This window comes from Columba livia, chromosome 14 (genome assembly GCF_036013475.1).
Source record: "Columba livia isolate bColLiv1 breed racing homer chromosome 14, bColLiv1.pat.W.v2, whole genome shotgun sequence".
Taxonomy (NCBI): Eukaryota; Metazoa; Chordata; class Aves; order Columbiformes; family Columbidae; genus Columba; species Columba livia.
In genome coordinates, this window is record NC_088615.1 from 16,514,841 (window position 1) to 16,538,850 (window position 24,010).

At 42.1% G+C, this 24,010-nt stretch overlaps 1 protein-coding gene across 2 annotated transcripts; it reads left to right on the forward strand.

The window, feature by feature from the left end:
- The first annotated feature begins 1,844 nt into the window (after window positions 1–1,844).
- On the forward strand, window positions 1,845–22,906 carry PANK3 (pantothenate kinase 3). Of its 2 annotated transcripts, none has more exons than XM_065030143.1 (7): window positions 1,845–2,232; window positions 11,401–11,753; window positions 13,235–13,488; window positions 14,116–14,292; window positions 15,871–15,994; window positions 19,099–19,224; window positions 20,568–22,906. In XM_065030143.1, exons 1-7 carry the CDS (start codon window positions 2,205–2,207, stop codon window positions 20,616–20,618), a joined length of 1,113 nt encoding a protein of 370 aa, XP_064886215.1. In that variant the 5' UTR covers window positions 1,845–2,204; the 3' UTR covers window positions 20,619–22,906. The 2 variants fall into 2 exon arrangements, with proteins under 2 accessions (XP_064886215.1, XP_064886216.1); XM_065030144.1 differs by lacking the exon at window positions 1,845–2,232 and adding an exon at window positions 2,355–2,382.
- The last annotated feature ends 1,104 nt before the right edge of the window (window positions 22,907–24,010 follow it).

Genomic DNA, 24,010 nt, shown 5'->3' on the forward strand with positions numbered 1-24,010 from the left:
AAATACAGTCAATTTCAGAAAGGAAACATGATAAACGGGAGATGGCACCTACATGAGAATTTCAGTGCTTTTTTAAATGTAAGGTTCTGGATAAAAATGAAGAAATCTTTTTATGACAGATTTTAGAATGAAACCCAACAAAATATCAGTGCTCAAAGCAGATGCAAAACCCCAAAATGAGACACCGGGCTCCTTCTTTGTGCACAAAGGTGCTTGGGGAGCACAGCTCTGCTGGCCCCACTGAGCAGGAGCTGAGGACAGGGCTGCAGCTGAAACCTTTCACTTTAGAGCCATCCTAGATCACAGCAATTAACCTAGAATTACAGGGCACTTTATCACAATGACGGGGTAAAAATAGCTGCCCCATTAGGAGTTCTTGCCGGAAAATTCAGGTTTTGTGAGCAGCAGGTCAGAGGCCTCAGCTGCTGCCCACCGTTGAGACTGTCTACAACTCTGTAGCAGGGCATTAAATGCCAGCCTATTCTTGTGCTGTGTGAGGAAAAACTTCCTGAGGACTGAAGTTATTCATGTCGTTACTGGAGTTCAGGCCCCGGCAAGTAAAATAAGCAAGTTCCTGAAGTGCTTCTGGTGTGTAACTGTGTGAGCACTTCCACTCCCAGGCAGGGGAAACAAAAATCAGACTTCAGCTCCCTTCTTTATGTACTGATGAAGAGCGTTCATGCGGTATTTGCACCTCAGGAGCCAGGCAGAGGGAGAACCTGGCACCAGCTTGGTCAGACACCCCAGTTCCACAACGGCAGCTGCCATGGCAGCGCAGACCCCTCCTGCCCTGTGCCCTCTTGGGGGGTCCTTGTTGTGTGTTTCACTTCCACATGACCAAGGCAGCCGGTGAGGAGTATTGTGTCCAGCAGGACAGGGAACTGCTGAGGAGAGTCCAGCACAGCCATGATGCTGAAGGGAGTGGAGCATCTCCCGTGTGAGGAAAGGCTGAGGGAGCTGGGGCTCTGGAGCTGGACAAGAGGAGACTGAGGGGGGACTCATTCATGGGGATCAATATGGAAAGGGGGAGTGTCAGGAGGATGGAGCCAGGCTCTTCTGGTGACAACCAGTGACAGGACAAGGGGCAATGGGTGCAAACTGGAACACAGGAGGTTCCACTTAAATTTGAGAAGAAACTTGTTCATGGTGAGGGTGGCAGAGCCTGGCCCAGGCTGCCCAGGGAGGTTGTGGAGTCTCCTTCTGTGCAGACATTCCAACCCGCCTGGACACCTTCCTGTGTAACCTCATCTGGGTGTTCCTGCTCCATGGGGGGATTGCACTGGATGAGCTTTCCAGGGCCCTTCATCCCCTGACACTCTGGGGTTCTGTGGGGCCGCCGCCTGTTCCGTTGTCGGAGCACGGGCAGACCGACCCGCCCACCAGCGGCCGCCGCCCCCGGGCTGACAGGAACCGCGCGAGCCGCCCGGGCCCCGCCCCCCGCGTCACGCCAGGCGGTGGCGCCTCCCGATTGGCGGCGGGGCCGTGGGGTGAGCGGCACGCCGGGAGCTGTAGGCAGCGCGCGGGCCGGGCTGCGCTCGCCGCGCCTCGCGCCGCCCCGTGACGGGCGGGGGGCAGCGCTGCGGCAGCGGCGGAGCGGGCGCGCAGGAGCCGCCTCGGCCCCATTGTGTGGCGCGGCCGCGGCTCCCCGGTGCCGGCCGCCATCTTGTGCCGGGCCGCCGCGTCCGCTTCGGCCGGGGCCTCCGCAGGGCGCCGGGGACGCCCTCCTGCCCACAGGGGCCGCGGCGGCGGTGCGCGAGCGGGGCCTTTCACGCGCCGCTATTATAGGGGCCGCCCCGGGACGCTCTCCCCGGCCGCTGTCGTGCCCCGAGGCGGCGGGAAGCGCCGCCCTCCGCGGCGCGACTCGGCGGCCCCGGGGCCGATGCTCGGCTCCTCGCAGCAGGACGCAGCCGCCGGGCCGGGCGTGAGAGCTGCCGCCGCTCCGCGCCGCCTCCCGCCCCGTGTCCCCGCCCGAAAGCCGATGCCGCCGCTGGAGCGGCCCTTGCCCGGGCCGCGGGCGTAGCGGTGGGCGCTGCCAGCGCCGCTCCCGACGAGGAGGCGGGCGCCCGCCGCCCACCGGCCGCGGATCAGGAGACCAAGGGCCGGCCCCGAGGAGCTGCCGCCGCTTCCCGCCCCCTCAGGCGAGGGGCAGGAGACCCAGACCCGCCCTGCCCGCCGCAGCCGCTCCGGGCCCGCGCTGCCGCACCATGAAGATCAAGGATGCCAAGAAGCCGTGTAAGGCCCGGGCTGGCGGGGGAGGCGGCGCTCGCCGCCGCCATGGCGGGAGCGGGGAACGCGGGGCCGGTCTGTGGATTCGGCACGGCCGGGACTGCGCGCGCTCGTCCGCGGCGCTTTCCGTGAGGGCTCGGGGGATGGTGCAGATCGGTGTGTGCGCTGGAAGGGCTTCGCTTGGAAGGGACAGTAATATCATCAGGTTTGGGGGGGGGTGGATGCTGTTTTTGATGAAGATGGCACTTAATCAGTGTACTGAACACCTGCGCAGGCAGCTGCGTGTGCTAGAGTCTTGTTTTTTATGGGCTAATCAACTTATGGGGTTTTTTTGTTTTTTTTTTTTCTGGGGAATATTCATTAATATTTGGGTACAAGTCTTTCATTAAAGTATGCTGAATATTCCCCTTTAATAAGCACAGCTAAAATAATATTTCTTACTGTTTATTCTTTTGGATTATTGTGTCTGATTTGGAGGGCACAAACGTGGTTCAGACTCAGGTAAATGCAAACAAAATGTCTAAGGCAGTTTTTTTCAAGAGAGAATCGGATCGGATAAAGTTAATCTACATACAAGTCGTGTTTTCCCAGTGTAACAGATACACAGATGTGCAGGTCAACACACCTGTCAAACTGACACGGGTGTACCTTGGCTGAAAGGGATGCACGTGTTGCTCCACTGAGTTAGGCTATGTTTTCCTGTGTCGTCATACTTAAACACTAGTTTTCAGGGTGAGTTACTGTATGGAAAAGATGGCCAGGCCTGCTGTTATTCTGTCATATGACATTCCTGTCTAATGAAGAGCACACAAGTAAGACAGTATGTTGAAAGTGTGTATTTTAAATATACACCCCTTCCTATCCAAGAAAATCACCAAATGTGTGTTTTACGCAGGAAGTATTAGTGTAGCTCTAGAAGTAACGATAAAAATGGAATTGAGTTTGGTGGTGAAAATACTTTATTTCCTGTGACGTGTTAAGGAAATTCTAAATATGCATCTTGTAGCACACAATTAGCCAGCACCTCTTACTAGTGCCAGTGTGTGGAAATTGCCAGACTGACTGTAATCACGTTTATGAAGAGTACCGTTCAGACAGCATTTTCTCCCAGGTATAACATTTAAGGAATGATACCAGGACTCTGAAGCAGTAATTGGCTTCAGAACGTTACAGTGGTTTGGTAATTTCAAATAGTGAGAGTATGGCTGCTTCTGCTGCAGAAACCTGCAAATTTCAGGAGTGTCTCTGCTGGGCCTCAGACTCATTTTCTGTAGCGGTGGATTTAAACCTCCTGTTCAAATAACAATAGCAAATGTTATCAAGAAGCTTTAACTGCTTAAGTTGGCTAAATTTGTAGTTGCACTCTTCCAGTTACTGAACTTGAACTTTGATGTTGGTTTCATGATGGGAATCAGAACCAATTGGAACTGTGTAAGCAGGGGAGGGGAAGAACAGAGTGTCAAACTACGTTATTTATTTCATCTTGGCTCTTTCACATATTTGGAAGTCAATGGCTTTTTAAGAGATAATAGCGCTTAGTTTCTTAGGCGATGAACTTCAGTCTCATTTTGCAGATCTGTGGTTCTGGTTAGTCACACAGACTGAAGTGGGAGAGCAGCTGAATGTTTGAAGAGGAGCAGATCCACAGAAGATGGAAACATGTGTTGATGTTCAGGAGCTTTTGTGCCCAAAAGCAGTTGTTGATTTGGCTTATATGCTCAAATTGACCTGAGAGCCAAGTTGGGCTCACAATGCCACTTTTAGACTGTCTAGTTACAAGTTATGTGGCTAAGACAATTGTAGATGCTTTTCAGTACCATTGCTGACTAGGTATATGTGTCTTAGGTGGAGTGAGTATTTAATCACCTGTGTTGGAGCCAAATTTGATGCAATAAAAATGGTTGATCATTATTTAACAAGTGGTCATTAGTCTGTTTTAAGAGCCTGTACCCTGGAAGTGAGAAGATTGCTTTAACCAACCTGCACCTCTGTTTGTGATGCTTAGTGTCCTGAAAGAAAGCACAACTGCACTGACACGTCTGTCGTAAGAGAAGTGGGGATGAAATGGAGACACCTGGCAAATTCAGAATTTCTGATGTGGGTGCGCTGCCTAGACATGCCTGTTCAGTGCTCCCTTTCAGATCTTTTCCTGGCTAGTGCTGATGCTACTTTGTTGTAGTAAAAATGGTGAGAAATGCAGCCAAATGCATGGAACTTGGCTCCTGAGATTGACTGTCTTAGAAGAGACTAGTAAAAGGCCATTTAAATGTCTTTTTCTGGTGATGGGAGGTGATAGGCATTTTAAAGGAGGCTAGCAGAAATTTGCGCTAGGTACTTAGTGTAGCAGTGGAAGCTGGAGAGGTTGTGGAGTCTCCATCCTTGGAGGATTCTTGAAAAACTTAAGAGGTTTTCAGGTCTTGACTGGACAAAGCTGTAATTGACCTTGTGGTGTTGGCAGCTTTCCCGATAGCGTGACTGCGAGGCTGGAGTAGCTGACCCCCAGAGGACCCCTCCAACCAGAATTTTGGAGGAAATGCCACTGGGAAGAATGACTGGCTCTCATCAGAGAAATTTCCAAAGGTTATTTGGGGGTGGAGACGATAAATGTGAGAGCAAAAAGTCTCGCAGAACCACTGCTTAGATCTGCCTGAAGGCAAGAGAGGAGTCACTCATCTAGAGAGCCCTGAGTGTTGGTAGGGAAGGCAAGGGGCCCCGGAGGAGGAACGGGCCAGCCTACGTTCCCCTCGGCTCTGGAGTGTCAGGGGCCCCTGAAGGAAACGCAAAGGCTTCTAATATTTAGTGTGCAGTGTATGCTACTTTGTACAGTTTGTTTCTTTTCATTATTTATTAAAAATAGTTTGAGAACAAATGCACTCCTTTCCCTTGAGGCGAATTGAGACACAATATATGAAAGTACATAGAGATTTGCAAAATGCTGTATCAATATGAAGAAAAGATGAAAATCTTAAGTTTATTCTCTCTAGTGTGGTTCTATGGACACATGTAGTCGTTGTGGACATGGTGAATACGTGTAGGATTTGTGTAGTAAAATTGATGAAAAATCCATCTAGGTTGGTGTAGAATCTTTTTAAAATTGATTTTTCTTTTCATAGACCTTGCTGCTTAGTCTTATGGTATCCTAAAATTTTCTGATTAGTCCTTGAAAGCTGATTATTAGCCCATAGCTGATGTGTCAGGCTTTCATTTTGCTGCAGTTGAAAAATGTATTTCTAATAAGGGGTTAATACCGCCAAGCACAGCTTATACTGCGTTTGCATCCTATATTGTTAGATTCTGCCTCTGTGTGCTGTGTCTGGCTATACTAAAAACACCGATCACCAAAGAGATTGCTGCTGAAATGTCAACAAAATTACCAGAATGAGCAAGGAGGGATAAGATGAAAGCAGGGTTGTTTTGTCTTGTGTTAGCTGCACACGGTATCCACTTGTAGATGCGATAAACCTAATGAAGAGCAGTTATAGTAATTGCTGATTACCACCTGCCCTCCTGCTGGTAAATGTGGCCTTTCTGTAGGGTGATGAGAGGTGGCGGAGCTGGGAAGCGTGGTGAGTCTGCAGAGTTTCGTGGAGAAATTTTCCCATGAAGGAAATGGGAGGATGTGACAGATACATGTAATTTGGGTGTTAATTCTGTGCAGCCCAAATCTATTTTGAGCTGGACTTGGGATATTTGAACCCCAAACCAAGCGAGGTAAGCAGCGAAGCTCTCGAGGACTAAGGGCACATGCCATGTGTAACACGGGGACAGCAAAGGCACTGTACTGCTTGCCCGTCAGGTGAACCCCACTTGATTTAGCAGTTCAGCGACCTTTGATATGTTTTTCTCTTGTCCCGTTGGACGTGTCAGCTATCTTAGACTGCTAGCTGATTTAGGTGTCAGAGTTTACCATTAATTTTTATCCTGCTGTAGGCCAATGTTTTAGGGAAATACTGGAAGTGAAGGAATCTATGCATGTACGTAGAGGAAAATGCTCTTGGAGAAAGTGCAGGATTTGTTTAGTTTAAGTTTCTGTGTTTATAAATGCCAACTGTGTAATAGTTCAGTGTAACTTTATATAGTTAACTTGTCAGTAATCAGATAAGAATGAAATCGAGATGAGTTTTGTTATCAAAGGTTACGTATTGAGCTGAGTTAGATAAGATTTATGCATCAGAACTGATTATACTGCATACTTTTGTAAAGAACTGTTGCAGTGCTGGCAGAAGTAAACTGAGGTTTTCATGTGATTTCACAATCGCTTTCCTTTCTTCTATTTTAAGCCAATACAGAATCACGAGCTGCAGCATGCTTTGATGGTTGTTCCCCAAGCTACGTTTGTACTTGAAGTGCAACAGTCTTGCATCTTTATAATACATAGACTTTCATACAAGATGACACAAAATCTGGTAGCCTGTTCTCTGCTCTTCCTGACAACTGTGAAATTTTTTTTTATGGTTCAAAGCTCCCTGCTTGTATTAAGAGGTAGCTACTCTTCTTCTAAGGTTAGTTCTCGTTAATTTATTGCAGGGTTGACTCAGACTGTTGCTTTAGCTTATGGTGAGAAGGAATAATTTTGAAGTTATTTGTGTTTCAAATGTGTCGTTATGTTGATAGAAGAGAGTTTGCAAGTAATCAGTTTCTCAGTCTTTAAAAACTAAATACAAATAGAGTGTTAAACTGAAGAATATTATGCTTGCCTAAATAAGTGGGAAGTAGTTAAGTGTGTGCTTCCTGCAGCTCTGGATACAAAACGGGTGTACAAAGCCAAAATACGAGTTTGGTCTGAGTGGGGGATTTGAAGGTCCTCTGCTTTACTGAAGCAGAACCCACAGAAAAGGAAAACACTTCAACCTTTATGCTTTTATCATCATGAGAGAGACCTTTTACTGTAATTATTTCCTTTTGGCGTATAAAGACCTTGTATGATAAGATATAAATAAATGTAAGATTGCTGCTGGAAACTATGTATGCCAAGGACTCGAAGTGCAAACACAAGAGAATGACACCCACCCCCCATGTAGTAATTTTAAAAACAACCAGCAGCCATCAGCTTGGGTTTTCTTGCCAGGCAGAACTGCTACATCGCTGCTTGACCACAGCACCTTGTGACTGCACTCTGCCCACACGGGCAGTGCTTTTCTACATTGGAGGAAGCAGTTCTAGGGAGTCCTTAAACACTTTTGTTCTTTTAACTCTGAGCAGGTTGCCTCTCAATTATCTTCATGGCATGTACAGAACAATCTGTTGCTATAATTTATGGCAAAGGTTCGTGGTTGCTGTATCTATCTGCGGATGACAGTGGCTTCTGGCAGAGCTGGGGAGTGAAAGAAAATCTGGATTTGGAATTAAGGAGGGTGGATATTGTGATAGTCCTCTTGCTGTCCTGTTGGTGACAGTTCAATTTCATGTGAAGTATCAAATTAAACCATATGGGTTTGACTTCCCAGTTGGTGTTCTACCTTGCATATTTGTCTCTTCTCAGATAGTAAAAATACATATTTTATGCTTGACTTCTTAAAAGCAGAAGACACGTTTTTGAAGCAGGTTTTGGGCTAGTCGGGCAAAAAGGTCGATTCCTGCTTTTCCTTTTTCAAATTGCAGCTGGCCGCTGCAGAGAGGAGCTGAACTTCGAAAAGACAGGACATTGGATTTGTTCTGTGAATAGCAGTTAAATTCTCAGCAAGGAATACTGAGCTGTGCATCACTTTTTGTGGAATCCTCCTAGGAATAAGAACAGTTATAAAGAGGAAGAGCTGAGAAAAATATTTTAATGACCAAATCCCCATAGAGTAGCAGAAAAAGCCCAGTTTTAATGCAGGTGCATTGACCCTCTGTATTAATTGAAGCTGTGGAAGGATGGTTACCATTGTGCAAGTCCTCAAACCTGTTATTTGCGAAGTTATAAGCTTGGAACGAAGGTTGTGCAATTGGTATTGGTCTCATTCCAGGCAGAGTTCTTTAACTGTGCTGTAAGGATCAAGCTCATGTCTGAGGATAATTTTTTCAAAAGATTGTGCTGCTGTCGTTCTGCTCCTAAATCTCTTACTTAAAGCAGCATGACCCACAGATAGGGGTATACAAGTGATTCTATAAGAAGTATTTTTACATTCTCGGCACGAGATACGCGCCATGCTATTTTTTTTTTCTTGTTCTAAGACATCTCTCAAATACAAGACAGCCTCAGAATTAAACTTTCAATGGATTTGAGAAACCATTCTGGCACATATGCTGCAGATACCATGAATAAGAGTGAAAACTCTTGTGCTTTGAGCGTGCCTCAAAAAGTAGCAATGTCACCTGAAGCAGAGCGCTTGTGTATATGATGTGAAGAAATGCCCATCATCATTGTGCATGTGGCATGACTTAAAGTAGATGTGTCATCTTCAGCCATTGCCGTGATTAGCCTGGCTGCCCTGTGGAGGGGAGTCCTGCAGGAAACTCGAGCGTTCTCTCTGTAATATATTTTCTGAGTAGTCCTTCATCCTCAGTCCTCTGTGGCCTGATTTTAACCCTGCAAATGACATCACTTTTTCAGTAATTGGAAGAGGAACTGGTGTTTTCACGTGGGTTCCTGTTTTCTCCCTTCCCCCAGCATCCAAATAGGATCGATCCTGAGCCAAGATCCACCCAAAGCAAACTGGTTGGAAGGCTGCAGCAATAGGAGAGTCCACAAGGTTTCTGTGTTGTGTCCATTTACAGTTACATTCTAACTTTGTACAATCAGTGTATTTCTAATATTTAAAGGCAGCTCAAGTGTGGATAAATCACAGCTACAGTTTGACTGATTGTGCACTTGCCATATATACATATATGTATCCCCTTCTGTGTTTGGAAAACAAAATGGCTTTAATTTTCTGGGCTAGATCTGTATATAAATTAATGAAGAGTGGCTTATATACACAGAAACCCTTGTGTAATAGCTTCTTCTGTATTGCTGGTATAAGGAGTAAGTCAACAGTACGTGGGGCCCGGTTGCTTGTCAGAACTCCTCCACCTTGTAAGTGAAACTTGAGCAATGTAGTTACCAGCCAAATCTTCACAAATTTTCAGTAGAAAAATATGAAGCTTATTGGGGTTCCTCACAGAGCTGAAAACTGACCTATTTTTTCAGTATCAAAATCTGCTGTTAAGATCACTCAGGTGTCCCAGAAAACTGATACTGCACAGTGTGATCCAGTTTGTCAGCATAAAATATGTTCTCACTTGAATGATGGAATAAACTTCCTTACAGTTCAGCTGTTCTTGTGTTTTACTTGGTATACAAGATTCATAAACCTGAAGATTTTTAGAGGTGTGACTAATGCTGTATTTGCAAAAGCCTTTTGGATCGTTTAACATGGGATGCGGTGGAATCTTCTGTCAAACAAGCATGACTTGCACCAAATCTTCCTTAAGCTCATCACCTGAACTTTCAGCTGTTTCCCTGTCTTTCTTGGTGTGGAAAACCAGATCCTAGTTATTCAGGAGCCTCACTGAGCAGGGAGAATCCCAAGTATTTTAGGTAGTACTTGGCTTGCTCTGTCCTAGTTAAACGCTGAATGGGTTGGATTGACTCCTGCAGACACTTTCTGGTCTGCTGGGTGAATCTATTTCCCTTCTTCAGTTTTAGTCTTGTGACATTGGTTATGACAAGAGGCTGAAACTTAGTGAGGTCAATTTAATAAACAGTCAGTTAATTGTGGTCAGACAGTAACGTGACAGATTTTCTTACGTCTGGAGTCACAGTGCAAGGAAGTTGCATATGCAGTTGTAAAGTCAATTCATACGTGACTTCATGCTCAGATCTCCACTTTAGAGAACAGGTATCAGGTTTATAGAACTTCTTTATTCCTACTTGGAGCTTGATCTTACATAATTTATCCTTGCATTTAAATTTTGTTTTTCAAGATGAGTAAGGTTTCTGATGATATTCTCTAGGCATCCATTCCTGAAAATTGAGGTAACTTTTAAGGTAGGTTGGTTGGTTTGTTTGTTTTCTTTTTAACATTTGCAGGCATGTTATAAACAAACTGGCATGCAGCCAACCTTGCCTAAATACATTGAAATATTTTAATAGGCCATTCTTCTCAAGGATAGATTCCTCTGGTAATGTAAACCCAACATAATTACAACTTAGTCATGATGAACATGTTAACATCTTTTTGGTTTTGTTCGTGACTTTCGTCCTTCTGTAATACGAGTTGCATCTGAAGACATAAATTGAAATTCTACAGAGTATTCGAAAAACCCAGCAAGTTAGTGTCAGGAAATAAAAATGTGAGCTTCCCAGCTGGGTGTTCAAGGTGTTTCTTAAATTTCCAGATGAAGTTTTAAACGCTGTTTCTGGGAGATGACAGCAGGGAAACCATTGGGTGCAGATATTGTCTGCACTGAGTGTCTGTCTCACCACACACTGTTGGGAAGATTTGCTGATACAGGCATGTTCATGTCCTGACTTAAACCCCTGGTAGGAATTGCAGTTATCCCACGAAAGTGACAGAGATAAAATACCTGTGGTTTAGTGTTACTGTTTCATAGTACAGAAATTCCCCCTACCTATCCAAGAAACAACAAAAAGAAAAATGTAACCTAGATTCAATAATATTAATTTCCTATCTTTCATGTACTGCTTGATACTACTTTTTGTTAGCTCTTCGTAATTTCAAGGGGTGTATGAACAGCTCTCTTCAGCTCCATAAATTTGGCATCTTCACTGTGTTAGTTTTTAAAATACATGCAAATAAATTAATGCTTCCTTCTCAAATAAAACAAGTTATGTGAGCAAGAAGTAACTGCTAGGGGAGGAGCACCTGTTCTGCTGCTCTTGACAGCTATAATATGTAACCTGCTTTCTCACAAGTGTGCGTTGCAGTCTTTGTGCTAAACTATGTCAAACTGTTATTTTAGGAGTGATGGTTATTTTAATCCTTTGTTCTCAAAAAAAAAAAAAAGAAGCAGTTGAATTTTGTTTGAGTTGGTATGAAATATATGGTATGATTTGGGGAGCTTTTAGTTGGGCTTTCTGAGCACCTGTGACAACATTTAAATGTGTAAATAGAGTTACTCATTTGTTCCTGTGAGGATTTTTGGTGGTCTCTTTCTTGTTGAAAAGTATGGCGTTGGTTTAGTCTGAAGCTACATGTATTGATTTTGCTCTTCAACAAAGCTAATCCGTCAATTCTTTTATCTTCACAGCTTTCCCATGGTTTGGCATGGACATTGGGGGAACTTTGGTGAAACTTGCCTATTTTGAACCTGTTGATATCACTGCAGAGGAGGAGCAGGAGGAAGTTGAAAGCTTGAAGAGCATCCGCAAATACCTGACTTCTAACGTAGCCTATGGATCCACTGGCATTCGAGATGTCCACCTAGAGCTGAAAGACTTAACAATTTTTGATCGAAGGGGAAACTTGCACTTTATCCGATTCCCAACTCATGATTTGCCTACTTTTATCCAAATGGGAAGAAATAAGAACTTCTCAACACTACATACGGTGCTCTGTGCCACCGGCGGTGGTGCTTACAAGTTTGAAGAAGACTTTCGCACAGTAGGTAGCCTGTCTTTCCTTGTACCGAAGCTGATGCTGAAAGCACTGCTGCTGATGGGTTAAAATATGCAGTATTTGGAAAAACCGGGGTGCTCAAAGTTTATTAAGTATTCATTTCTTTCTCAGTTTTAAGTATGGAAAGCTAGAAATATGCTTTTTGACATCATAATAAACATGAAGATCTAATGCTAACAGCGAATTAGAAACTTCCATTAATGCAGTGAAATGCAAGACATCGTTATGGAAGTTAACCATTTTCTAAACTGTGTTGTCTCTGATGGAAATCTGCTTAAACTGCTGAGGTGCTGGAGTCACTGTGGATTTTCCTTCCTAAGCAGTCTTTGATGTTAGGTTTTCAATGTTTTTGGGTGGTATTACCCTCATTAATTTCATCCAGTGCGTTGTTTAGAGATCTGTGGCAAAATGTGTGTCTCAAAGGCTTCTTTGAAAGTCTTTTTTCAGCTGCAGAGTAGTTTGGGATTTTCCTGCGATGTTTTGACTCTTGCCTTGATTATTAAAATTGATCATTTATTTAGATGTGGTTTCTATCTGAAGATGGTTGTTACCGAGAATCTTATTGCAGTATCCAGTGTGCACATGTTCTAAAGTGGCTGACGACTTTCAATAGCCCAGAATGTTTGGTTTCAAAAATCTGCTTTCCAAACATGAGCTCACCTGGTTCAGAGACAGACTCTATGGGTGGTTTTTCATGCATTAGCTGCCTGATGAGACTCTCTAATTGTTGGAACTCCCTGCTGTGGTAAAGGAGAGAGCTTGGATTGGATTAAGTATGGTATGAAATTACAGCCTTCCTGGAATCCACAGTACCTGTTAAATTGTCTTTTTGCTCTATGAGAGAACAGAAGCTTAAATGTCATGTGCAAAACTGAGGGAGAGCTGTTACAAACCTGAAATCTTGTGGAATTTCTAACTTATAGTCTTCTTCTGATCTGTGCAGTGCTAATAAAGTTGCAAGGGTAGTTAGTACAATGCCATTGAGGTTTTTCTCTTTGTTGTTTATCTGCTGATGTCTTAGAAATGACTGTTTGACTTTAAGAAGGGGGAAGAAACCCACGAACTTTGAAAAGATGTGCGGATGTGTGAGTTTCACCAAGATCAGACTTGGTGGGGCCTCTAGGGTATTTGGTGACCATTTTTGGTTTAGACTGATGAAAAATGTTGCTAACTTTTCAATGGATTAATGTCCGAGTATCTTGGACGTTGTCTTTGGGCTTACCAAAGCAGATAGATATACTGTCTGTTCTCAATTCAAGTCTGAGATCTACATTTATAGTTGGAGTAATTTTCCAATTGATATATTCAGAATTTATCTCTGAATTCTTAATGGCTTTATAGTGGGACTGAAGTTTCTGAATTAGTCGCCTGAATTTCTTAAAGCTAGGCAGTACAAATATACTTTTGTAGCATGTTTATGCAATGTTAGAACACATTGACATTGTCTTTTTTCTTTTTTAACACAGATTGGAAACCTCCAGCTGCACAAACTGGATGAGCTTGACTGCCTTGTCAAAGGCTTATTGTATATAGACTCTGTCAGCTTCAACGGCCAGGCAGAGTGCTATTATTTTGAAAATGCCTCAGATCCTGAGAGATGCCAAAAGATGCCTTTTAATCTGGATGATCCATATCCACTGCTGGTTGTTAACATTGGGTCAGGAGTCAGCATTTTATCAGTCCATTCCAAAGACAACTATAAAAGAGTAACTGGAACAAGGTAACTTACAAACGCAAGTTGGGGTTGTTACTCTATGCCATCAGTTTCCAAAGTGGTTGCTATCCCTGACTCTCTCCACCTATCCCTTCCCTCACTCTGTAGTATGAAAAAGTATCTTTAATTTACAGCTGCCTTCCTTGAAGCCCATCGCCACAGTTCTGTTAGTGAGGAGTTTTAGCCAGTAGCGTCTTTATGAATTGATGAGTGCCAGAAGTGCCCCATCGTGAGATTTTTATCGGTTATGTCTGAAGTTTGATAATGTGTCCAGTGAACCTGTGTTCCTCTGGCTCCGTAAGAATAAATACATCCACAGGTTTTACAGAAAGCGATCCAGGATCGGAGTCTGTGGCATCACGTGGGTATTTAGGGAGTTTTAGTCTCTTCCAGCTTTCTTTTTGGGAGTTTGTAACTATTTGTTAGCTCTTACTGTATGGTTAGCTACTTGTAAGTGACTTATATAAATGTTAACTTGATTGACAGCTGTTTGTGTAGTGAACCTTGAGCAAGAAAACAGACAGCTTGGTGTCGAAGCTGGAGGGCTTGATTTGTTTATTTTGTTTGTCAGACGTAAGAGTCTTTGATGTGAGGAAATACTGTTTAAAAGCAACTGGTTTTCTTTCTTCTTAGTCTAGGTGGAGGGACCTTTCTTGGTTTATGCAGTTTGTTGACGGGCTGTGAAAGTTTTGAAGAAGCTCTGGAAATGGCATCCAAAGGAGACAGCACACACGCTGACAAGCTGGTTCGAGATATTTATGGAGGAGACTATGAAAGATTTGGCTTGCCAGGATGGGCTGTAGCATCCAGGTAAGCAAAAATCTTTTTGTTGGTTCTTTTGCTGGTTCTGGGGGCTTCAAAAACAAGACAGACAAAGCAGCTTTTTGCAGACTTTTACTATAGTCAGGTTACGTTTTCATCCTAAAAGTTATATATGCTCAGTTTTCCTGAAGATTTAAAGCCACGTGCAGCTGCAGGTGCCTGTTACTTAAGTATTGAAGAAAACTCATGATAATGTCATATATCCCTGTACCTGAGTCAGAGAAAATGTGAGGTGATCACAGGAGTGGCAAGAACAAAGTACAGAAATAAAACAAAGCAGATTATGTTTTCACTTCCTAGAATCTTTTAGTAGGGCCATTGTGCAGAGGCAAGGTAACTGGAAAAAGGCATTTTTGTTGCTCTTACACTAGTATCTCTTCATGTTTTCGGGAAGACTCTGCTTTTTTTTGATAGATGGCTCTCAGTACAGGCACCTAGTGTGATGTTTTTGCTACTTTTCTCACTTACAAAAGCTGTTGAACATAAACAGTTTGCACCATGAGAATGAATGTGTCTTACTGTCAGTTACAGAAGATTTTTGTCATGGCTGCAAGTTTTATTTCCATTGGGGAAGATTAATTGTGGTGTTACAGCTTCTCTACCCTGAAGAAATGTTAAGAATAAACTTTAGGAGTGAAACTAAGATGGATGTAAGAGAGTTAATTAAACCTTTGCCCTTATTCAGTAGTAAGAGGTCTTAATTCGCAGTAACTTAATTCTTCTCCCTCTCTAGCCAGCTGAGTCCAAGCCTCTTCAGAGAGCAGATGCTGAGATGTTTGAATATGTGCAAACTTCACACTTTTAGTCAATACATCTTAACTCACTCTTTATATAGGTACTTTTTGTTCCCATTTACTTTTTAAGACCCTTAGGATCTCTAATGAATATTTGAATTTTAGAGTAATTGAGATTCTGCCTCTCCAAACTGACTTAGATATGGCACAGAGTCCTTAGTGGTAAAATATCATGCATAGCTATGGATTCTTGTCTTGTTTTTTCTTTTTTATAATTTGTAAGAAATTATCTACTGTGCATAGTAATGGAAATGTCCTAATCCAGAACTCTTCACTTATAAACCTACATAGAAGTTTGCCAGCTGTTTATTTTCTGTTTCTGATGGTTGTGTCCCATCATAAAACCATTCTTCTTGTCTCTGTTTTACTTCTACGTTGAGAGACCGTGAGTGAGGAGGCAGGCATGTGGAGCTGGAGGATCCATTCACCAGTCAGATTTAGGCATTGACTTGATTTACAGTGGCTAGTTTTGCAGAGTAGTCTTGCCTAAGAATAAGACTACTTTTTACTGTAGATGCTTCTTCATGAAAGTCAACAATCTAAACACAAATACTTTGTTTGGGGTTATTATTGTATCAAGACTGGATGTTTGCTGTGAAGTAATAAATACACACGTTGTAGCTTCAGTTGTCAAATTGCTGTATGACTTAGAGGGCTCCTTAAGAATAAACGTGAGACTTAAGTTCTGTTATAACATAAAAGTTACATTCTGAAATTACTTCAAATGCGTATTAATTGCTTTTGTACTTAATGGAAACTTTTCCTGTTATAGTTTTGGGAATATGATCTACAAAGAGAAGAGAGAGTCTGTTAGTAAGGAAGATCTTGCGAGAGCCATACTGGTCACCATCACCAATAACATCGGCTCCATTGCCCGGATGTGTGCAGTAAATGAGGTAAAAACTTCTGACAAGGAAATGATCTACCTATATGCCTATTATTTGGTTTCAGATTGAATGCCTGTTAAACTGATGTATTCTATTAAACCTTTTAGTGTGTTCTCAAATGGAGCAAAGTAATGCATGTAGTATTAAAGAGCTAAGAACTGGTTCAGTATATCCTGACTGTCTTTGGAGAAGTGGGACAAGGAGATCTGTGCCAATGAGGAGGGTAACGTGGTGAGGAGGGCTTCAAAACAACCTTGTTAGGGACTGGAGCCCAAAGCCTGCAGAGGGGTGGGGCAGCAGGGGAGGACAGGCCGTTGTGGTGAAAGGGCGTAAAGTGCTCTTGCGAAAACAGGATGACTGTGGACCCGACTTAAGCCTCTGTAGGCAAACACATGCAGCACGGGACACTGTAAGGACTTGTAAGTCCTGGTTTACATGAGGGACTATCCCAGCCTCTATAGGAAGGATAACGTGGCAGACCACAAGCAATCTGACACAAGCGCTGGGCATGCTGACTAAGTAAGCGTGGTGCTGGACCTGCTGTTCATGGGGGAAGAACTGGTCAGGAATTTCAGTGGCAGCCTTGAAATAGTAGAGTTTAAGGTCCCGAGGAAGATGAAGGCAAGTAGCAGAATGAATACTCCAGATGGACTTGTGTAGAACAGGATTCTGGTTTGGGGGGAATTTAGGAAGCAAGATCTTGTGGGATGTCATCCGAATGGCATAAGGAACCCAGAACAGCTCATTGATCTTCCAGGATAGCGTCCTCAGGGCAAAAGCAAAAGGTGGGATCCATACTGGCCAGGGAGAAGCACTGTGGAAGGAGGCTGCTGGCAGGCAGGTAGAGCTGAGCATGGATCAGCAGTGTACACATGCAGTGGGGAAGGCTGGACCTCTGCTGCAATGTGTTAGCAAGGACACGGCCAGCGAGTCAGAGGAGATGATGCTTTGGACGTGACCTCTTTCGTCCCCCTCCCCAACCACCACCATTGCCAAAAGAGAAGCACTGACAAACTAGAAGTTGTTGAACAAGGAGGTTACCAAGACAAAGCTCTGCCCTGGAGCACCTAACATATGAGCAGACACGGAGGGGTCTGGGTTTAGCCCGAAGAAGCTGAAGCCCAGAATTATTGTCCCTAGAGAGGGTTACAGGGAAGACACTGCCAGGTACAGTCAGGCACAGCAGCAGGATGGGAAGCAATGGACACAACTTGTAGCAAAAAGGAATTCTGGTTGGTATAAGGGAAGAAAGATGCTCGCAGGGAGAGGGGTTAAGCCCTGAAACATGGACTCAGAGTGAAACTGTGGACTCTGTGTCCTTGGAAAGTTTAGAAATGTGACTTGAGCAACTTAAATGTTGAAGTTGCTGAAAGACCTGCTTTGAGCAGTTCATAGCCTGATGGCACCCAGCAGTTTCTTCAAGCTGAAATTACTCTCAGATTAAAGCTCGTAGAAAGTCTTGCTTCTAGTTGAGCATTATTTTTAATTTTTACTAATGCTTGAGACTTCACATTGTTTTGACAGCCATCGTCTTACTGATTGATAGAGACAGTTTCCTGCTGTCTTCTGTTTCTCAAAGCTCTGCTAAACAGAACCAGTATGCGTGCAGTGTCAGTATAATTAGCACAGACAGTCAAGAACCTATGGAAGAATACTGAATGTAGGCATAGAAGAGGTGGGTGTCTGAGAACCAGGGATTTTCTCATTTGTTATCAACAAACTTTGGATAAAGTGAGGTTTAGGAACAGCCTCCTTAGAGAAAGGTAAGGGAAACAGTTTAGAGTTCTACTTAAAGTCTGTGGAGGTGATAGTCTCAGGAGTATCAACAACGCTGTTAGCTGCAGTAACCCTCCTTTTGCTTAAAAGCCAGACTACCATATTTTTCTGATTTTAATGTAGCACATTCCCCGTCTGTCATTTTCTGTCTTTCTCTCATGTCTGTGTTGGAGAAGAAAGTTGATTTTGTGGGTATAGAGTTAGTTTTGCTTTTTTGCTTTATGGCAAAGCTTGATAACTGAAGAGTTATAATGAGGGTAAAGTTGAAAGTCCATAATCATAGTCCTGAGTCTGAGGCAAATGTATGCAATTTATATGTAAGGGCAGGGGTAAATCAGTACGAATCAGAACTCACAAACAGCACAAAGTAGCTTTACTCCAAGAGGTTTTTTGGTCTAATTCCAACTATATTACAGGAATACAAATTGTAAAAAAAGGTGAATAGGAATCCACAAACTAACGTCTTCAACTGATGTATAAAGATAAAATGGATGTAATTATTTCTACTTCCTGCTATAGAGCAGAATTGTTTGACTGGGTGCCTTAACAGTGTGTTTGTCTTCACTGTGAACTAATCAGGATGGTGAAAAGCAGTTGCATGTTTGTCGTTTGAATAAGGGTTGGGTTGTCACACTAGTTTTTGTATCAACTTGGATACAAGTATTCATCTAATGTAATTAAGCACTTATTAAGCACTATGTTAAGCACTAACACAATTACATTTTCTATGGTTCTGGTTCTCATATCATTAAACCAGTGTTTAGTTTTGCTTCTACTTAATACTGGATTTATATCGGTGAATGGGGAAAATTGAATGTGTTTTCACTCTTACATTTGACTTGATTAAAATTCACAGCTCACTTCTAGTATTTAAGTCTTAGTCTAATCTTATACTGAGGTGTATCAAGGTCTGAAGATGAAAGGAACATCTGTTATGTCTTACTGTCTTCGGCTTCTTTACAGTGCTGCCTTGTTGCATATGGATCAAGCAGCATTGTACAGGGCTATGAAGGCATTGAGTCTTCTCTACCAAATATGTAACTTTTTCATTTAATTTCATTTTTAGCTGGGCTATTTCTTTGGCTTAGTAACTGAAAACACTCTTAATTTGAAACACAAATATTGCTTCTCTGTTGCACGTTTTTTCCTTTTCCCTAAGTAGACTGTGTTTTAAATTTTGGAACCATGTTTTAATTGTGGGAAGGTTGGTTGGTGTGGGGTGTTTTTTGGGTTCTCTTCTTGCTCAAGACAGTCTGTTCTTTCATAGCTTAGTTTTTCAAAGCTTTGTTTAACAGTGACACAACGTAATCCTTTGTTGTTTATTCTCTTCTTTTTAGAAAATAAACAGAGTTGTGTTTGTTGGCAATTTTTTACGTGTGAATACTTTGTCAATGAAGCTTCTTGCATATGCACTGGATTACTGGTCGAAGGGCCAGCTGAAGGCCTTGTTTCTAGAACATGAGGTATGCTGCGCTTCTTTATTTATCTGTATGTATTGTTTTACCATAAATGAAGAATGCAGGTACCTGAGATACCACGTACTCATTAAACGTGGAAAATCAGAGGAGGTTTCTCAGAGTGTGGTTTGCTGGGGACAGCTCTCTCTGCCAGGAAAGGCCTTCAGTCACTTTGGGGTATCTCAGTTCACGCTGTAGATTATTGGAGAGGAACAAGAAAATGTTAAGTTCTGCACTAAGGTTCAACAGTCTTCACAAGGTTTTGGGTGGTAACAATAGTAAGTATTGGATTTCAAAAGATTACAGGGGACATCTAAAGTGTAGACCTTTTGAAATACTTTCATTGTTCTCACCTGAGCTTGAGCAACATCCTGCAAATGGAGACTGCTTTAAGGAGGACTGCTTTCCTGCCACACAGACACACCTTAAAGCTGTTGTAGTGATTTCGTGCTCTGAGATTAACCTCCTTTTGAGCAGCTTCTGCAATCTAGATCGGTATGTAATGCTGAGAGAGTTGACCTGTTCAGTTTCAAATACAGGCAACCAGTATTATTACAGTTGGGAGACTTGTAGCATCATGGCAGTTGACTGGCCATTTGTATCCTCGATTTGGTGGTCTGCAAATATTACAGCGTTACGTCTGTTCCCCTTCAGCTGATTCTCACAACTTTTTTCTTCTACTGTTATCCTGAGACTGACAATAGTCTGTCTTGGTGCTTGTGTGTGCTGCAATAGCAGGATGATTCCTTGTTAGTTCTGCCCCTGCAGATTTTTCTTGGGTAAATTTTAAATTCTTGGTCAAGTGTTGATTCCAAACACTTCTGTATTTTTTAGCTATAGGGAGGGGTAACATCTTGTTTCCTCAGAGCGAAAAGTAATCCAACAGGAGAACGTGGGGGTTTTGTATGCAGGTAAGTATACAGTCCGAAAAATTATGTTGAAGCTTGGACATAATTCTTAAAAAAGTGAGGTGTAGTTTAAGACTTATACCTTAGGAATCATGTTGCTATGGATATTGAAGATTGTTTAGCAACCAAAATACGCAGCTCCTGTAGGAAAAACAAGCTAAACCTGATTTCTGTGCTTTAGGAGTTGCTGGTACATGTCTTGGAAGTCCTGTCGTGTACCAGGAGCCGAGGGGCAAAATCTCCTGTAGCCAAGCTAGATAAGGAGAATATGTTTGTTTAACAAAGCTTTAAAAAGTTATTATGAAATATTATATATTAGAAGTGTATGGTGTTCTTTCTGTAGCATTGGTCCACCAGATGCTTTGTTGCCACTGAAATGTGATTAGTGCGGAATCTGATATAGTACTTGAACCTGCAATATTTTTTGTTTGTTTCGAACAGGGCTACTTCGGAGCGGTCGGTGCTCTTCTCGGGCTGCCAAACTTCAGTTGAGATACCGGAGGTCACTACACTGAACTATTTTCCACCTGCATGACACTTGTTTATGGCAATGGGAGCTAAATCTGGAGAGGGGAGAAGAAAATAGCACGTTTTCTGTGACTGTTTCTAAGAAGTGATGAGCTACTGAATATTGCTGTTATAAGGAAGGGGTTTCCACTTTGTTGGGCATTGAAAAGTGAAATATTTTGGGATATCATTTGTTTTTTGGTACATGTAGCCGATATTGAACTTTTAATATGCAATACATCCTCTGATAACAAGCTTCCAGAAGAAGGAATGCTGATCCTTTAAGCACTCAGTGTGAAGATATTGCAGATTTACTCCTGAGGCTTCAGGCCTGCCAGTTTTCTATATAATTAGTGAATGAAAAATTACTTTCATTAGTTATACTGTATTATGAGCACAATTTCCCATGTGTACTCACAGAAAACAACTTTAAAAACGGTAAGGTACTATCTACAAAATGAAGAAACTGTAGGTAATTGCTTCTCACAGTTACAATAGTAATTATTTTTATGTGTAATAAATAATATGCTTTAACTTTCAGTGGGAAGAATAGTGGTAACAAACAAAACTCAGCCAAAGCAGCAGATCAAGTAGTCGATGTTTTGAAGGTTTTGTGAAGATATTCACTTGCCTTCTTCATTTATTTGAAGATGCATCTGCTATTTTGGGAAGATCCCCTCTGTCTTGGGTCAGATTTGGAAAATAATGTCATGATTAATGAAGGTTGATTTTGGGTGTGTGGGGTTTCATTTTTATTTGTTGTTTTTTCGGAGGACAAGACTTCCAGAATGCCTTCTGGGTTTTTTTGGTCTATCTTATAAATTCTGGCATCATGCATTGTTCTTCATAGAGGTACCACAAAGCCTGAGAGAACTGAGGAAATCCTTATAAAATAGACTAAATACGGGACCTCATAATTCTGATGCTTTGGCTCATTTCTGTGGAGGTTTGGCAACTTTCTGCCCCATCCTGCTAATTGGAAAACGTGATTTCTTCTTAATTTTAGGAGAGCAAATCAGAATCTAATTGTATGTTGAAAATGGAAGGTCGTTAGCTTGCTTTTGTATGTGGAAGCTTTTGAAAGCTGAGAACAGCATCAGAGTTTGTATTGCAGCACCAAACGGACCAATTTTAGTGCACTTGCAATATGGAACCGTTCATCAAATTGTGGCCTTGGGATAAACTCCGTACTCTGGAACTGATCTCTGCAGTTTTCTGTATACTTTTAAACTTTACAGTTGTGATTATTGTAATAAGTTTAGTCCTGAAGCCAGGGCATGAGATCTTAAACTTGTAAGAATATTACACAGTCATTAGTTGTATGACTCTGGACTAAAGAGCTACCTAATTTTCTGATATCATTTTAATGTTAAATATTTTTCCTGTAAGTGCATGAAGAGCAGCCAGACTAGAACACATCCCTATGGTGGGTTTTAGGGTGTTTTTAAAACTAATTGCTCCAGTATTGCACAGCACGGCTGTGTTGTATTCACAGACACATCCACCTAGTGCATTAGAAACCTCTGTGTGCTATTTTCAATCTTTCTTTTCTTAAAACTGAAAGCCCCATACCAACACGATATTTTTGAGGGTTGTTGGTTGGTTGGTTTGGGGTGTTTTTGATAAGTCTGTGGTCCTTTACAAGTACATTAACTTAGAGTAGCCAATTCATTAAGCCCAATGCTAATTGCAAACGCAGTTCCATTTATTGTTGCATTTCCCTTAGGCTTGCTTTGGTGTTTCATTGTAGACATTAAAAAAAAAGAAACAAAAATTACACTTACAGTTCAACTGATCTGCTGCTAAATCAGAGCACTTCAGAAAATAAGCAAATACGATTTTTATAGAATGCCCCTATAAATGCTGTATACCGTTCCTTTTAAGTTACAATTGACTATAGGAAGTAACCTTTATTTGGTTATAAAACTTTGTAAAAACTTAATTTTCTAAATGTTTTGACAGCCTCCTGAAAATTTTGTGAACCAAATGTGTCTTTTTTTCCTTGCTAAATGAAGTAATTTAATACCCATACTCCAGCTTTATTAGAAACAGTTCCTTTAGACCAGACTTACTGCTGCTTCTCATTTTTTGATACTGAAAGAGCTGCTCTTGAAGCAGTGGTTAGAAGTCACTTATATATTTAACCAGAAGCACATGTGGAAGGTGATTACCTAATGACCATGGTTAATTTAAACTATTTGAAGTTGATGTGACCTAAGATACATTTTTAAAGCAAATTGCACAGTTACAGAATAAATCAATGGAGTAATTTTTGAGCCAGCTGTACTGTATAGAAACTACTGTGAGAATCAAAAAGTCTGCCCTACCTCTATATTACTGCCCTTTGAGCTTCTAAAAAAATTGGCTTCCTTTTGCTAGTTTTATCAGCACAATTGTTACTTGCTAACAAGAGCAAGCAGAGAAGTTTTCAAGCACTGCTTTAAAGCCCAGAGCTGTATTTCAGCAACATCTTTGGGTTTCATCTCATTTTCTCTCAACTTAGAATCAGTCTTTGGAGATTGAAGTTCTGCAATCAGTTAAAATACCAGGCATCACACATAGTTGCAAGATAAGCCTTGAAGTCTTTTCATCTAGATTTTCTTCTAAATAGGTTGAAAAGGCTTGTTTCTTTTATACAAATCACTGCAATAACTTGCTTTTTCCTGATCTGTGTTTTCACCCTTGCTGTTTCTTTTCCTCAGACAACTGGTTGAAGCCGCTTTGAGGTGAATTGATTCCATGTGTTGTACTGCAGCAGAGAAAATACGGGGTTTTCTCAGGGCTGCTGTTGTCTTATCAAGTGGAACCACTTCTCTACAGGAAAGCTGTGTGATATTTCTTCTTCTAAAGTAAAGCACAAAGCCCATTTTGAATGTGTAATTGTGTTCAGCTCAATCAGCCGTGTCAGTGCCTTTTAATTTTTTCATATGATGCCAATTTTGCTGGTACTGGGACTTTTATCCAGGCTTCCTAACAGTGTTGCTTACCAGAGAAATGGCAGATAATTTTATTGGCCACAGAGATTATATCTTCAATCCAGTGCAACTAGAGATGCCAGGAAAAGCAGCATCTTCTAAGTATTACGCACAGTTTTATTGTATCAGTATCTCCCTAAAAATCATGCAAGTTTTTAGTCAGGTAGGTTCATTTTCAGATTGATTGATTCCAAGTCGGTATGGCTATGACACTTAACCACTTTCGCCTTTCTAGTTCTACTAGGGTAACTGCAATTTGAACAAGAAGGGAACTTCTCTATGATACATCTTAAATATTTCGCAAGCTGGAATGGACACATCCTCAGCGTTCTTTACTGAAGCCAGCAGAGGTTTAAATAGAAACACCTTTTCATTCTTTTAGCAAAGCCTCAATATATTTAA